The following is a 13,007-nucleotide window of genomic DNA, read 5'->3' as shown; positions in this document are numbered from 1 at the left end:
CAGGCTTCATTCCATTAACGCATCTTGCTCGCGATGTTCTGTAATTGTTTCAACTACATGGACGTAAGATAATTGAACTAATTGTATTCTGCAAAGGCTCTGTAAAATTTCAACGGAACAAAATGGGATGATTTTTTTATTTGCATTTACCACGCGCTTAATCAGGAAGAAAGTTAAGTTTCACGGAAATTTTCTGAATTTTTAATTTATGCACCAGCACGACATTTTATTTGTAATTTCTGCGATCATTTTACATTATCAAATTCTGCTTTTTAATATTGTCACCATGAAATGTAGTTTCAAGAATTCCTTTGATACTATTTCATCGCTATTTCTTCCTCCTAGATTTTATAATTTCACGAAATTTAAATAAAGTAATAAACTATTGCTTGATATTTAATATAGTAACTAAGGCGTAAGATTTCATCTCGAAGAGTTCACACAGTGCCTAATGCCACTAGTACCTACGTAAACATATCCGCGTTCCTCTAATAAATAGTACATCTTAATAAACTCTCGTTTACGAGCGGTTCGTTACGAGCATAGCATAGCGCGAGCATGCCGACTCGACGACGCATTCACGACTCCACGGAATCGTTCTAATCTTCACGTGAAGAACGGGGCTGGCAAATTCGCGGGGCTCGTAGAGAAAAGTCCTTCCCTCTTCGAGACGTTCGCGTAAAAGTGCTTAACGCCGCGGTTCGATGGCCGGACGCGACTATCGTAAGGTCGTGGCGAGTTATAAATTTTTATGAGGAAACTCGGATCGCTCTCGCGTTAAAGCGATACCGGGGTGAAAATTAACGGGCTCCGAATAAACGAAGTGCCACTTGGTTACAGTCGCTTTCGTTTCATGGAGGGAACCTACGGAGGGGTTCTTCGATAAATTTCTGTGGAGATTGTATCGCGAAGTGGATGTGAAGGGATCGTGCTGGTTATGAGGCTATTTGAGATTGTGCTTTAAAAGGATTTTCATCTTTAAAAATAGCCGGGCAATGACTTTTTTATATTTCGCGTGCTTACTGCTGTTTTCTAAATATAACGTAAATACATCGAAAATTGATTAAGGAATTTTAACAATTGAGGAGATGGCTCTTCGCTGGTTTTTTAGTTTACAAATCAAGTGACAAGTTTTAAAGATTTTCATTTCCTAAATTTATTTATTGTATTTATTTATTTATTATAAATGTTTCTTATTTTATTATAAGTGTCTCTAACGATGAATCTCTAATAATTATGAACAGGAGTATATGATATGTAATATGACCAGGAAATATTATATTGTTTCAGAAGTGGCATCCAGGTTTGGGTAAAGCTGCACAGAAATGGGCTAATCGATGCCTCGGTTTGGTACATGACAATGCAACCGGCCGATATTTGGATGATTTCGGGTCGAGTGGGCAAAATATCTTCATTACAACGAGAAGGACGCTATGGTGAGTTTAAAAATGTTCAAGTAAGATTACATATTCCTGCATACAATGAGCAATCAAAGTCGTATCAGCTTAATCTAATCCTCGACGTTCTTCAAGCAGAACAATAGACTTGATCAAATTCATGGAAATATTATAAGCATTGCGTTACTTCATAGAATCTTAAAATAATTAAATTTCTGTGGGAAAGTGATACAGTAACGTCTTGTGCCTTCGAATTTATTCCAAACTTCGTTTGAAGACGCCGAAGATCGCGGTGCTTCAATAGAAAAGCCCGTTATTATTCAGACAAAAAAGTTTCGGATGATTTAGGGTTAAAATGTATCAGAAAATACGTTTGACGTTTAACTAACATCCACCAATCTATTTTTCTAAATCAGAAAGAAGAGAATATAAATAAGTTATGAATATTTCTATTTGAATCTGATTTTCTTATTGCTTCATGAAATTTTCAAATTTTCGCATTTACAAAATTATGCAAAAGGACCTAAGCTATGTATGTATTTCGCAGCGAGCGTATCTTATTCTAGCATCTACAAACCTTTCATCCCTGTAAGGGCTTAAAATTCTTTATTATTCAAATTTACTTCAAAAGATCTTTCGTGGATTGTACGCATAATGTATTCGTGCCCCAGAGGAAGATATCCTCGCTGCAGGGGATGATTGTCCCCGTGGTGCTCCAATAACCGCAGAATTCTGGCGCATGGGGCATAGAATTTCGAGTAGAGTGCACCACAGAACGCAGACAAAGGCGGATCCTTATTTCCGTATAATTGCCACATCGATACCTTTCAATTAAGTCGCTAACTATCATTGTTACTACCAAAGGATTTACTCGTGCAATATTATTATTTCAAGTTTCGAGCGAAGGGAGTTACAGTGTTTGACTAACACATTAGAGTATTAGAATTTATCGAGGAAGTTTGATTTTTTTCTGGACTAGAATATTTGAGTGTCTTGATATAGCCGAAAATATTTGCTAATTTTTAGAATTACATTTTACTTTGGACTTTTTGGACTATTGGATTATTCGAAAAGTTCGTAGTGAAATTTAAGAGAAATGACCGAAGGATAAAATAGGGGAAATCAAATTGTTTAAATGATTACTACCAATTTGACTAATGCAATCAATGCAACTTAAAACATTGCTTGCCACCGAGATAATTTATGTAATTCGAAAACAAATGACTTTCCTTCGGAAAGAGTCATTAGCGTCTAGCGCTTCACAATGCACTCTGTAATTCGTTTAACAAACGTAACAAAGCACTCGAAGTTTCAGTAGAAAAGGGAACCATAGGCCAGGCGGAAACGCATGAGCCGATTCAGAGTTAAAATTCGCCAAGAGCTATGTTCATACTACTGCTAAAATAGCGCATACTTTTGCATCCCTTCGCTACTATGATATGTAATTTAATAAAATTAAATTCCTTATTTTTCTCATTTGTCATGCTACATAAAAATCGCAATTTTATTCATCAACTTATTCGTAATACAATATCAGGCAGTATCATAAATTTGAAACATTTTAAATATCAATCATACGTTACGTCATTATGTATTGTATAAATCGTATATTTGTTATATAATTTATGTAAATTGTATTATATATATTGTTTTACGTAGTAATAATTTATAAAAATGAAATTGTTTGATTCCTTTCGTACAGCATTAATCACAATGTACAGTGATTCAGTGTATTTTGTAATTTACCATAATTAATTCACTTGCAACAAGATTTACATATTTTTATACTCATTATTTGTATCTCTGCATTTCTTTAACGAATGTTTCAATCATTGGAATTGCCGATGGCAACGGAAAGTAATCTCCTGTTTCATACAATAAAACCTCTTCTCGTTACAAACTCTTTTTAATAGCTTTGAGCCGTGTATAACTAAAATTCTATTTGCTACTTTCTACAAAGTTTCAATGTAAGAAATTCTTTTCTAAAAATAGGTAATACATTATTCAGTGGCCTCGTATGAATAAGCCTATAAATACGCGGAAGACCGTAGACTCCCAGTAGAAAAAACTGTTATTGTTCAGGCACGAAAGTTCCTAGTCTGATTCGAAGTTACGATTCACCAGCATTGTTCTACTTCTGCCTAACGATAACTTGCTTTCGTACTCGCTGGTTTCCTTAGAGACCCACCTGTTGACGTTCAGTGAACAATTGTCGCCGATGTCACTTCCACGTCCTCCTTTGGCGTCGACAATTCCAATGAAACCATTCGACCGAGTCTATCGTGTTTTTAATTGACTTGATTCTCTTCTTTTGGATTGAAAGGCCTTTCGAACGCTCCTCGCTTCTTTCAGTGTACAAAGCGAAGAAGAAACGGCGTTTCAGCCCGAGTAGAATTGTACAATGGTGGCGAAAGTAAAAGGAAGATGTTAATGTAAATTTGCCGATTAATCAATCGTCCTTTCATTTTCAGGAATTTCGCTATCAGAATGTGGTACATGGAATATAAAGATTTCAAATACGGCAACGAAGAAGCCAACGATTATCGCAAAATCGGCCATTACACTCAAATCGTGTGGGCCACCACACATTTAGTAGGCTGTGGCGTGAGTCATTGCACTGGTGGCAAAGGCCCACTCGGCAAGGACTTTTTCATGTATGTGTGCAACTATGCTCCAAGGTGAGTAAACAATTGCTGACAATTTGAAAATAAGATACCTTGAAATTTCACAAATTTTTTGTTCTATTTCATAGTGAGTCATAGTGAGTCATATGAAAATTTTCATAGTAAGACTTGCAATTTGTGAGTTATGCAGTATATGTACCAAATAAAATAATGTTTTATTACCAATCTCGGAACAATTGTTACAGGATATTCTAACAATTTGTTTCACAAGTTACGAAACTATAGACCTAGAACTTTAAGTATACAGCTTTGTACATATTCCCCATAATATTAGATTTCTATAATGCGAAATTTGAGCACCGGGATTGGTTAGAATTTTAAGTATACGTCGAACTTGGATCTATCGCGTTTGGTGTAAAGGTGCCTACGAGAGAGCCATTTGTCAAGGAACAAAAAGCGCCTATAAAGCGAACAGCGAAAGGAATACAATACGGAGCGGTAACAAAGCTGAAGTACCTTTGCGTGTATTCTCTTCAAGCTTCTCGCAGTTGCCGTGTTCTGTGCGCGCTCTCGTTTCACTGTTTTCGTTTCATTTTTCTCGGTTCTGTGGTTTAGTCGTTTCAAAAACGCGACCGACTGGCTATTATGATTTCCTTTCCAAGCGTCTTATTTAATTTTGCCGGCTTCAGAGGGATATTTTCAAAAGCGTGTTAAGGCACGAGGTTGCTTGAATTCGTTTGAAAAACTAAGTTTTCTTTCTCCGAGTAATAGACCGGCAGAGCAATGTAGGACAGAAATTTGTAATTTTTTATATAATAAGATAGTAGATAAGTAGTAAGATTTTAAGACAAGAGGAAGAAATCAAGTTTGTTCGAGCGGAACATATTCAATCGTGAAACTTTGAAGTTAAGTTTAGTTAACGTTGATTTGGTGAAATGTTGAGAAACGTTTGAAACTGAATTAAGGCGAGTTAAAGAGTTCTTAAATACACATATTAATGAATTTTTCACACGCTGTCAATTGGTGAAAAACGAACGTAACAGAGTTGCCTTCGCCACGTGTGGTCGCAAGTATCACAGGGAATTACCGCGTGTAGGTAGTCGCAGCTGCTTCCTGCGCCAGGAATTTATGATGGTGGCTCATTGTAATCGAAAAGTTTGCCTGGTACCGCGGCGGAAGGCCACGGGCATAATCCGGAAAATTGCGGTCGAGAAACGAATTTATGACGGCGCTCGACGCGCGTAATTTAAATTCTCTCGGCTTCGTCTCTTTCCCTTCCTTCTTTCCTTCTTTCCTCCTTGTTGGTGCATCGCGCCAAGGAAATATTACCAGTGTACGCGCGTTAGGACTGCCCGGAAGGATAAATAAAGAAAGGAAATTACAAAGGAATTAAAAGGATAGAAAATAAGATAGCGAAGAGGGAATCAAAGAGGAAAACTGGCGGTGTTTATGAGGTCGATGGATTGTAAAGAAATCTAACTTTCAGTAGATTGTGAATAGTAGGTACTATAAATTTCACGTCTTAAATGTCGTCATATGTAACGTAATTATAGATACTTATTTGCTGTAAGAGATTAAACATGTGTGTACGAACGTTGAATTTCATATTAACGTAACACGCTATCGGTTCGACAAATCTGACGATTCGTACAATAGTCATTCATCTTATGTCAGTGTCTTTTATCAGTGTTTCATCAGTCATATTCTGCGAGTTACTGTGCGACCACTCGCGAAGCAGTTGCAACGTAGCCCTCTATGTAAAGAGTATCACGGTTTCATTTGCATCGTCATAATCATGACAGGCTTGCAATCTCGCCAGCAAATCGCGCTCACGGCGCATAATTCGCCTTAAGCTCTGTGTTTTGAGCGATTACATTCTGAGATATATTTATCATGTTGGGTCAACGGCCTGTAAGCGAGAAAATTTATACGATGATAAGTCAAAACAATTTTATTTTATTATAATGTTAAATTAATTATCACACCTTACCTGGTACGACTAGATATTCCAATAATTATGAATTGTTTTGTTTACCCAATTTGGATATTTCGTTATTTTCAATATTATAAGTCATTTTCCTAAAACGAGCGTGTCCTATGAAACGAACAGATATTGAAAATGGATTATAACGAGGAAATGTAGCACAATTAAAAAACGTGGAAAATGCGAATGAGAGTGCAATGAGAGGGTATAACTAAATTGCGTGCATGCTTGTGGAAAAGAAGAGGGAAAATAAAAAGAAGTTGAATCACGAAGTGTACGTTACATTTCGTGTATCTGGTGTTGCTTTTTGTCTACAAGAGGAGCACGTCTTCTCTGAAGAAGACTCTACTTGACGTCTGACCCACTTCTCCGACCTCTCGTGCATGTAGCCACTTTTTGACCACCCTCTATAAACTTCTTCACGATCGCTTCACCAGAATACCACGTTGTTTAGCACCTTGGACATTGTTTCTATTATTCCTCTCTGTCTATTCGTTATTGTTCACATAGAAGATGATCATGAAAGATCATAAAACTCTGCAATAAGATTTTTAAACCCGAAAATCGTAAAATCGTTAATTTTTCAACCACTCGATAAACAGTCAACGAAATTAAATTTTTAACACGTTTAAAATTAAATACAGCGATATTTAAGGCACCTGCTCCTGCAATTTGGTCGTAGAATTCCCAGAATCCATTCAATCTGTGCTATTCGATTGGTTTTTTCAATTAATCCGATTCAACCAAGTGTTTACTATTTCAAGAAGAATATTTTCGATAAACCGTTCCCAATTTTTTGCGTGTATGCTTTTCAATTCTAAACATTCTATCTCTCGGCAAGCTCTATAAATATTCTTGGAACTCGAACGATTCAATAAAAATTCCTACATATTATAGACATTAAAATGTTCTATTCTAAACATGTTGCATGCTTCGTTTAACAATTACTTTATTCCTTATCTGCTTCATCATTTTACAACGAATATTTTGTTATTGTTGTTATAGAAATATGTGTTTTTGTTATTGTACGGTATAGTGTGCTACATCGTAGTATTCTGGAATAATATCCCGGAGTAATGCTCTGAGATGTCGTGACGCAAGAGCACATTTTCGAAATTAATTTTATTCCCCTTGGATCGTGTTTCAGGAAAGCTTCTCGAGTTCTTTACGCAACAGCCGCATGAAGTGGACGATTATTCTTTTGAAAATTACGGCCGATAACTTGTACAATTTGTCAGCCGCGTTTTAAGAAATTAATTTTCAAACCACTTACACAAAAACCAGTATTAACGCGTCGGTTGTATTAATCGAGCCAGGAATTATTATCTCTACTCTTTGAACGTAATTCTTGCACGCAAAGCAAAATAAACAAGAATAAATTTTACGTCGCGTTTCTTGTTAATATTTTCTTGGCGAGGACACGGTAAATATTTTCAAACCTTATGCAACTATGATAAGATCTTATTTAAGAATAGCTGATGTAGTCTAATTTGAACTTTGATCGACTTTACTGCGCTCGTCAGTTTCAGAAAAATGTGATGCAGTTGTTACCGATATTTACGACTTATTTTCCAATTTTACTAAAGTTACTTCTACAATATTAAAATCTCTTTTACTATATTGAAACAAGAATGATGGCATAATATAAAAATTTGAAGGCCGCAGTAATTAAAAATCTCATTAATTACAAGACAGGTACATGAATACAAATGAACTTAAATATAAGTCCACAATCCAATGAAATCAAAGCGACGCAAACAAAAAGCCTGCTTTAACACTGTAATCGCCAAACGTATTAAATTAGAAACAAAATCCTTCAGGAACGACGAAACTATTCATTGCCTCGATTTCTAGCATTTATCCAATAAACCCGCTCTACGCGATCTTTCCTTACAGAGATTTTTAATTCTTCTAATTCGTGATGATCTAATACGATGTCCGCGGTCTTCCCTCGATCGAGCAGTAGATAAAGAGCTGTGACGGGGAACAGTATTACTTTTTACTTTCCGGCGCGGTTTCGTGATGAATTTCGCGGCGGGACATTTGAATTCGAAACGGCGCGGCGACGATCGCGGTAACCGGGCGCGAAAAATACTCCAAATGTAAATTAATCGTGACTTGGTCGCGAGGATTGGCTCGAGCTCATTCCTCAGGCTGTTTGTCGCTGGAAAACGTAGAGTCTGACGGGTAGAGAAAGTTGCTCGAGACGTTCGCGAACTGCAATCATGAAACGTCGTGAAACGTCACGGCTTAATTGTCTGAAAGTAAAGTTGAAGGAAAGATTGCCGGAGGAAGAGAGTGCCAGGCAGGCGAGTCGAAGCGGGTAAACGCGGAGTTATTAGGCGAGCATTTGCCACGAGGATGGGGTGAAATTGATGGGGAGAAATGAACGAGCTAGAGAGCCTTTTGTCGTGTTCTTGGAGATGAAGGAAAGTTGCGCTCTGATTGCAGCCGGGCAAAATTATTCTTTCTGGTCGAAATACAGCTATGATGGTTGTATAAAATCGAACACCGGTTGTTTAGAGAAAAATTATTCAGAGAAAAGTTGTTTCGTGGTTGCGGAAACGGATGTTTCTCTCTTGGGAAAGATCATTATAATTACTTAGCAGAAAATTGATATCGATATGCGGAGTGCCTTGTAACTGATTGTACAACTGCGAAGAGGCTGAGCAGAGGAAAAAGACGATAAATCACATTTTCCATTTTTTACAGGGCAGCACTTAAATCCAGTATCACAATATCCTTTTATTCGATTTAGGCTATTATACTGTTTAGATTATCTCATAATTTAAGAATTGCTCTTTGTTCTAAAATATTGAAAGATATTTCTATTTTTAACTATTTCGTATTGAAACATTGATTTTTAGTCATAAAGCGACATTAAAACAAAAGATTGTGTTTCTTTCCTGTATTCTTCATATCAGATAAATACCAAATTCCATATCATCCCACTCTCAAACGTTTCATAGTAGCCTTAAACAAAGACAATTATAACAAACGATGTGCATGTGCATAAAAAAACCATGTTAATGGCTCACAATTCTTTCTACTTGCAGCGGCAATTACAAAGGTCAACTTAGCCGTCCTTACGTGGCGGGCAAGCCGTGCAGCATGTGCAAGGACCACTGTTCGTACAACAAGCTGTGCACGAACGCCTGCTACTACAACGATCTTTGGTCGAACTGCGCCGAATTGGTCAGGACGTTTCGTAACTGGGTCTGCGAGACGAACACGAAAGAGGGCCGCGAACGACGAAAGTTCTGCGGTGCCACGTGCAATTGCAAGGACAAGATCTACTATCATCACGGGTAGTGAACGATCGTCAACGCGGCTCTTACACCCTTTTCTTCGCACCGGTTGATCGATCGTCGTTACGCTACTTAGAAGGGAGAAGGTCGACGAATCCTGCACGAGGTACGAAATTATTTTCAAGCTGTTCCACCCAGCGGGATAGCGAGTGAATTAAGGTCTGAGGTTCAGTTTGGTTACGGTGGCGGTTTGCGGGTTTTCGTCGATCGCTGCCTTCGTTTCGTAGCACGACGTTCTACGTAGATTCATTGCGGAACAAAGGGAAATTGAAATTCTGTGATGAAAGCGAAGAAAATTAGCGGAGTTCTTTGATTGAACGAAGGCTGAGTTTGATCGAGGAAGGGGGTGTCTCAGCCTCCCGTAGATTGCATCGTAGATTTTTATACATTGTACGCTGTTAACTATTCAAAATTGGTAATGAAGAGATGTGGGGATAATGCGCAGGTTGCGACGGAGTTTATTAGTGTGGAATGATCGTAATGTTTCAAATATTTTATATTCGGTGTATTTAATTAATTCGTGATACACAAGATAACAGAAACGTTAATACGATTTAGTGGATGTGTAATGTACGTTTGTAAAAATATCTGTTTATTAAATACGTATATAATCTTTGTAATAGAATGGTTAATTAAACGCTTAGAAAGTTTCTATTTGAACATTGCCGATCATTACGTAATTTATAAAACATTTTTTGTGAATATTTGTTAACATCTGATACTGATTTTGAATGTTATTTTTATAATCTTAATTACTGCATATATAATCAAATATTGTTTATACCAATTTAGATATATAGACGTAGACATATCAGATATATCGTTACTTATACTTATGTAAGAAATAATTTTCATATCATTTGTCAGTGTCATTATACAGCGACAGTTCAGTACAAAGGGTTAACAACCCCTTAGCTGCAGAGTAAATATTTTAAAAGGATGTTTCGTTTGAAAATGGGAAGCTGTAGAGCAGGGAGAAAACGGAGGGCAATCAAAAAGCAGACGAGAAAGTAAATTGAACTCGATGAATTCGTTTCCGGTGCCCGAGAAAAACTTTAAACATTCCTCAAGTTTAATATGTCGTGTCGTATCGAACATTCTTGTTACAGCCTGAATACCGGTGAAGATACTGCTGGTCATAAACGTGGCTGAAACTTGCAGAGAGATTCAATTCATTCGTTAATTAACTGTCCATTGGTAAACTGTAATTATCTGAAATATCTTTCTACTAAGAACAGAGTTAACTCTTTATAACCAGACTTCCCTTTACTTGCAATTTAAAATCAAGATTAAAATACTTTATTTCTAGTAAAAAGTTCGAATAATAAAATATTAAATTGCCTATTTATTCAAACGTCAAACGTAAATCGAATAAATTTTCAACAATCTATCCTAAACATATAGTTAATACAACGGCATTGTTTTCTCCGCATAGTTCGTGGTTTTCATTCGGTACGATTAACACAGGCGATCGAAAGACAATTTCCCTTTGCTCCGTAATCATCCTCGACAACGTCGTCCCGGAAATTTACTCTATTTTCTGCGAACGTCCTCGTGGCTCGTCTTTGAACCTTTGTCTGAGGCGCCGGTTGAAAGGAAGCCCTAAAGGCGAACCACGAGGGGCTGAATGGCTCGAGAAATGGACGAGGGATGAACCGAAGTCCCGCGAAACGGAGAGAATCAGGCGAATCCTTTTGATATTTGTAAACGATAAGAGTGTCTATATAGACGTGCATGCAGTGTGTAAATACGTGTAGGTAAGCGAAAACTTCATAGGTGAACCATGGTGGGTGTTTCTCGGTGCTGTATTAGATCGTCGTTTGATTCCGGACGTTCGGAGAGCTGTCGATAAAAGTTATTAATTTTCTGTTAACTGGTAATTAATTTTATATGGGAAAGACCTGTATGGTTGTTCTTCTTTTTTCTTTAGTTAAGAATAATTATAGGATATTAAGTGATGATTTTTATAGTTGAAGAGTGAAATTGAATAATTGAGCTCATATATTGTTTTTTATTTTCTGAAGTATACGCATGAAAATGAATAATGACTTTTATCGGAAAGCTTGTACGTCGCCTAAACGTGGGACTAAAAATGTATGAACATTACCGAAACCCCTATCTTAAACGTGTTTAGCGATATAAGTTATACGATAACCAGTGTATGCACAGAATCACGACGCTACAATTAATCTCGTGATTTCATTCAACGTTCAATTCTGACGGAGCGTTTAGTCACTCTTTCGAGGACTTATGAATGCAACCATTTTCAATGTCAAAAAACAATTTCAAACAAAACAGATAGTTATTCTATGATAAGAATTGTAAGCGAATTTGGACCTTTACATATCCATTCAGACAATTATTAGACAATAGGGATTTTAATTCCAGCATCGTATAAATTATTAGGACCATCGTTTAAATCAATCCGTTTTTAAGAAGAAAAAAATCCATTTTGTCGAATATATTGCTGCATTCACAAGTGCTCGACGACAAAATGTACATGTTATTTGTAACACTATGAAGCGAGAACTTTTCTCAGCTAGAGAAGTACTAACTTATGCTTGTGATTATGAAAGTAGCCTAATTTTTGTCGAGAAACGCTTCTGCAAGAAATATTTCCTTTCTAAGCTTTTGTATATTAAGTATATTTTCCCTTTGTTGCCTCATTATTCTACACGAAAGGCTAAGAATGCATTCTTTTACTGTATTTCTAATATGTTATTCTCTGTATTAATCTGTATGTTAGCCTTCCGAGCGAACATTAATTTCACTCTTTAGGCCACTTTATATAATTACAGGCAAACTCGTTCGCTCTCGATCGATCGATTTCCAAAAGTGTATATCCAACGTCCTCCTAGAATTCGTTTGCTACTACGTTTACGAAGATACTATTATATTTTTCATCTCGTTTCACGGTGTTTTCATTGATAATTATAGCATGTGAGACGTATAAAAGAGAAAGAAATGTTACAGAACAACGTTGAAGATTTGGGAATGAATAGCGTATTCTTCGGACTTTTTTGAAAGTCGCGTCGAAATGCGAAACACGAATCGGGGTGGAAATGGTGTGGAGTGCATAGTTCGTAAGGTATTACGTATAATTAAGGAGAATATATGCGGATGTACACGTGAGACATAAATGCTGTGGATAAAATAGAAGACACACAGTTAATTGGGTTGACGATTAGATGAGAGGTTGATTAATGTTACACGTAACGATGTAATACGAGGCTCTCAGTTACGCACACATCCTCGATCGAAAACGTTGTAAGCTGTCATACTTCGTTCACTTACCGAAATAAAGATCCTGTAAATATTAAAAGGCATTTAATTGTTTATGAGTATTTTAGTGCACTTTCTCGAAACAATATTTTGGTCAAGTTTGTTCTTCGTTAATTTGTTTTTCTTATGTGATTTCTTATAGATACGAAGGTGAACAAAAAATCTTATTTTTTCTAATATAATTTATAATTTGAACAAACTGAAAATGTTATGGAGTACCATTGCCAAGAAAATATCTTATTTTTATGAAAGATATTTCAGTCATTACGCTATAGTATCTACATAAAAATCAACGACGAAAAATGGAGTGTTCTGTTATTAAAAAAAAAAACTTCAATGGTGCAACTTTCAGTAAATTAAACTCCTGGGAAGCATTTGCCGAAACTTTTTTAATAAATAGCAAATTTGCGTT

The 13,007-nt window shown here is 36.5% G+C and overlaps 1 protein-coding gene across 3 annotated transcripts in view; it reads left to right on the top strand.

The window, feature by feature from the left end:
* The window catches only part of LOC138179767 (cysteine-rich secretory protein 2), a 98,146-nt gene extending 85,511 nt beyond the window's left edge, over positions 1 to 12,635 (top strand). For all 3 annotated transcript variants that reach the window (XM_069112896.1, XM_069112895.1, XM_069112893.1), the window contains exons 5-7: positions 1,291 to 1,436; positions 3,869 to 4,075; positions 9,062 to 12,635. In XM_069112896.1, coding sequence (XP_068968997.1) covers positions 1,291 to 1,436; positions 3,869 to 4,075; positions 9,062 to 9,317 — 609 coding nt within the window. In that variant the 3' untranslated portion in view covers positions 9,318 to 12,635. The remainder of the gene's footprint in view (positions 1 to 1,290; positions 1,437 to 3,868; positions 4,076 to 9,061) is intronic.
* Positions 12,636 to 13,007: the final 372 nt, after the last annotated feature.

Source organism: Bombus flavifrons, chromosome 5 (assembly GCF_040668555.2).
Source record: "Bombus flavifrons isolate JBK064 chromosome 5, iyBomFlav1_principal, whole genome shotgun sequence".
NCBI classification, from domain to species: Eukaryota; Metazoa; Arthropoda; class Insecta; order Hymenoptera; family Apidae; genus Bombus; species Bombus flavifrons.
This window is presented reverse-complemented; position numbering and strand designations above follow the sequence as displayed.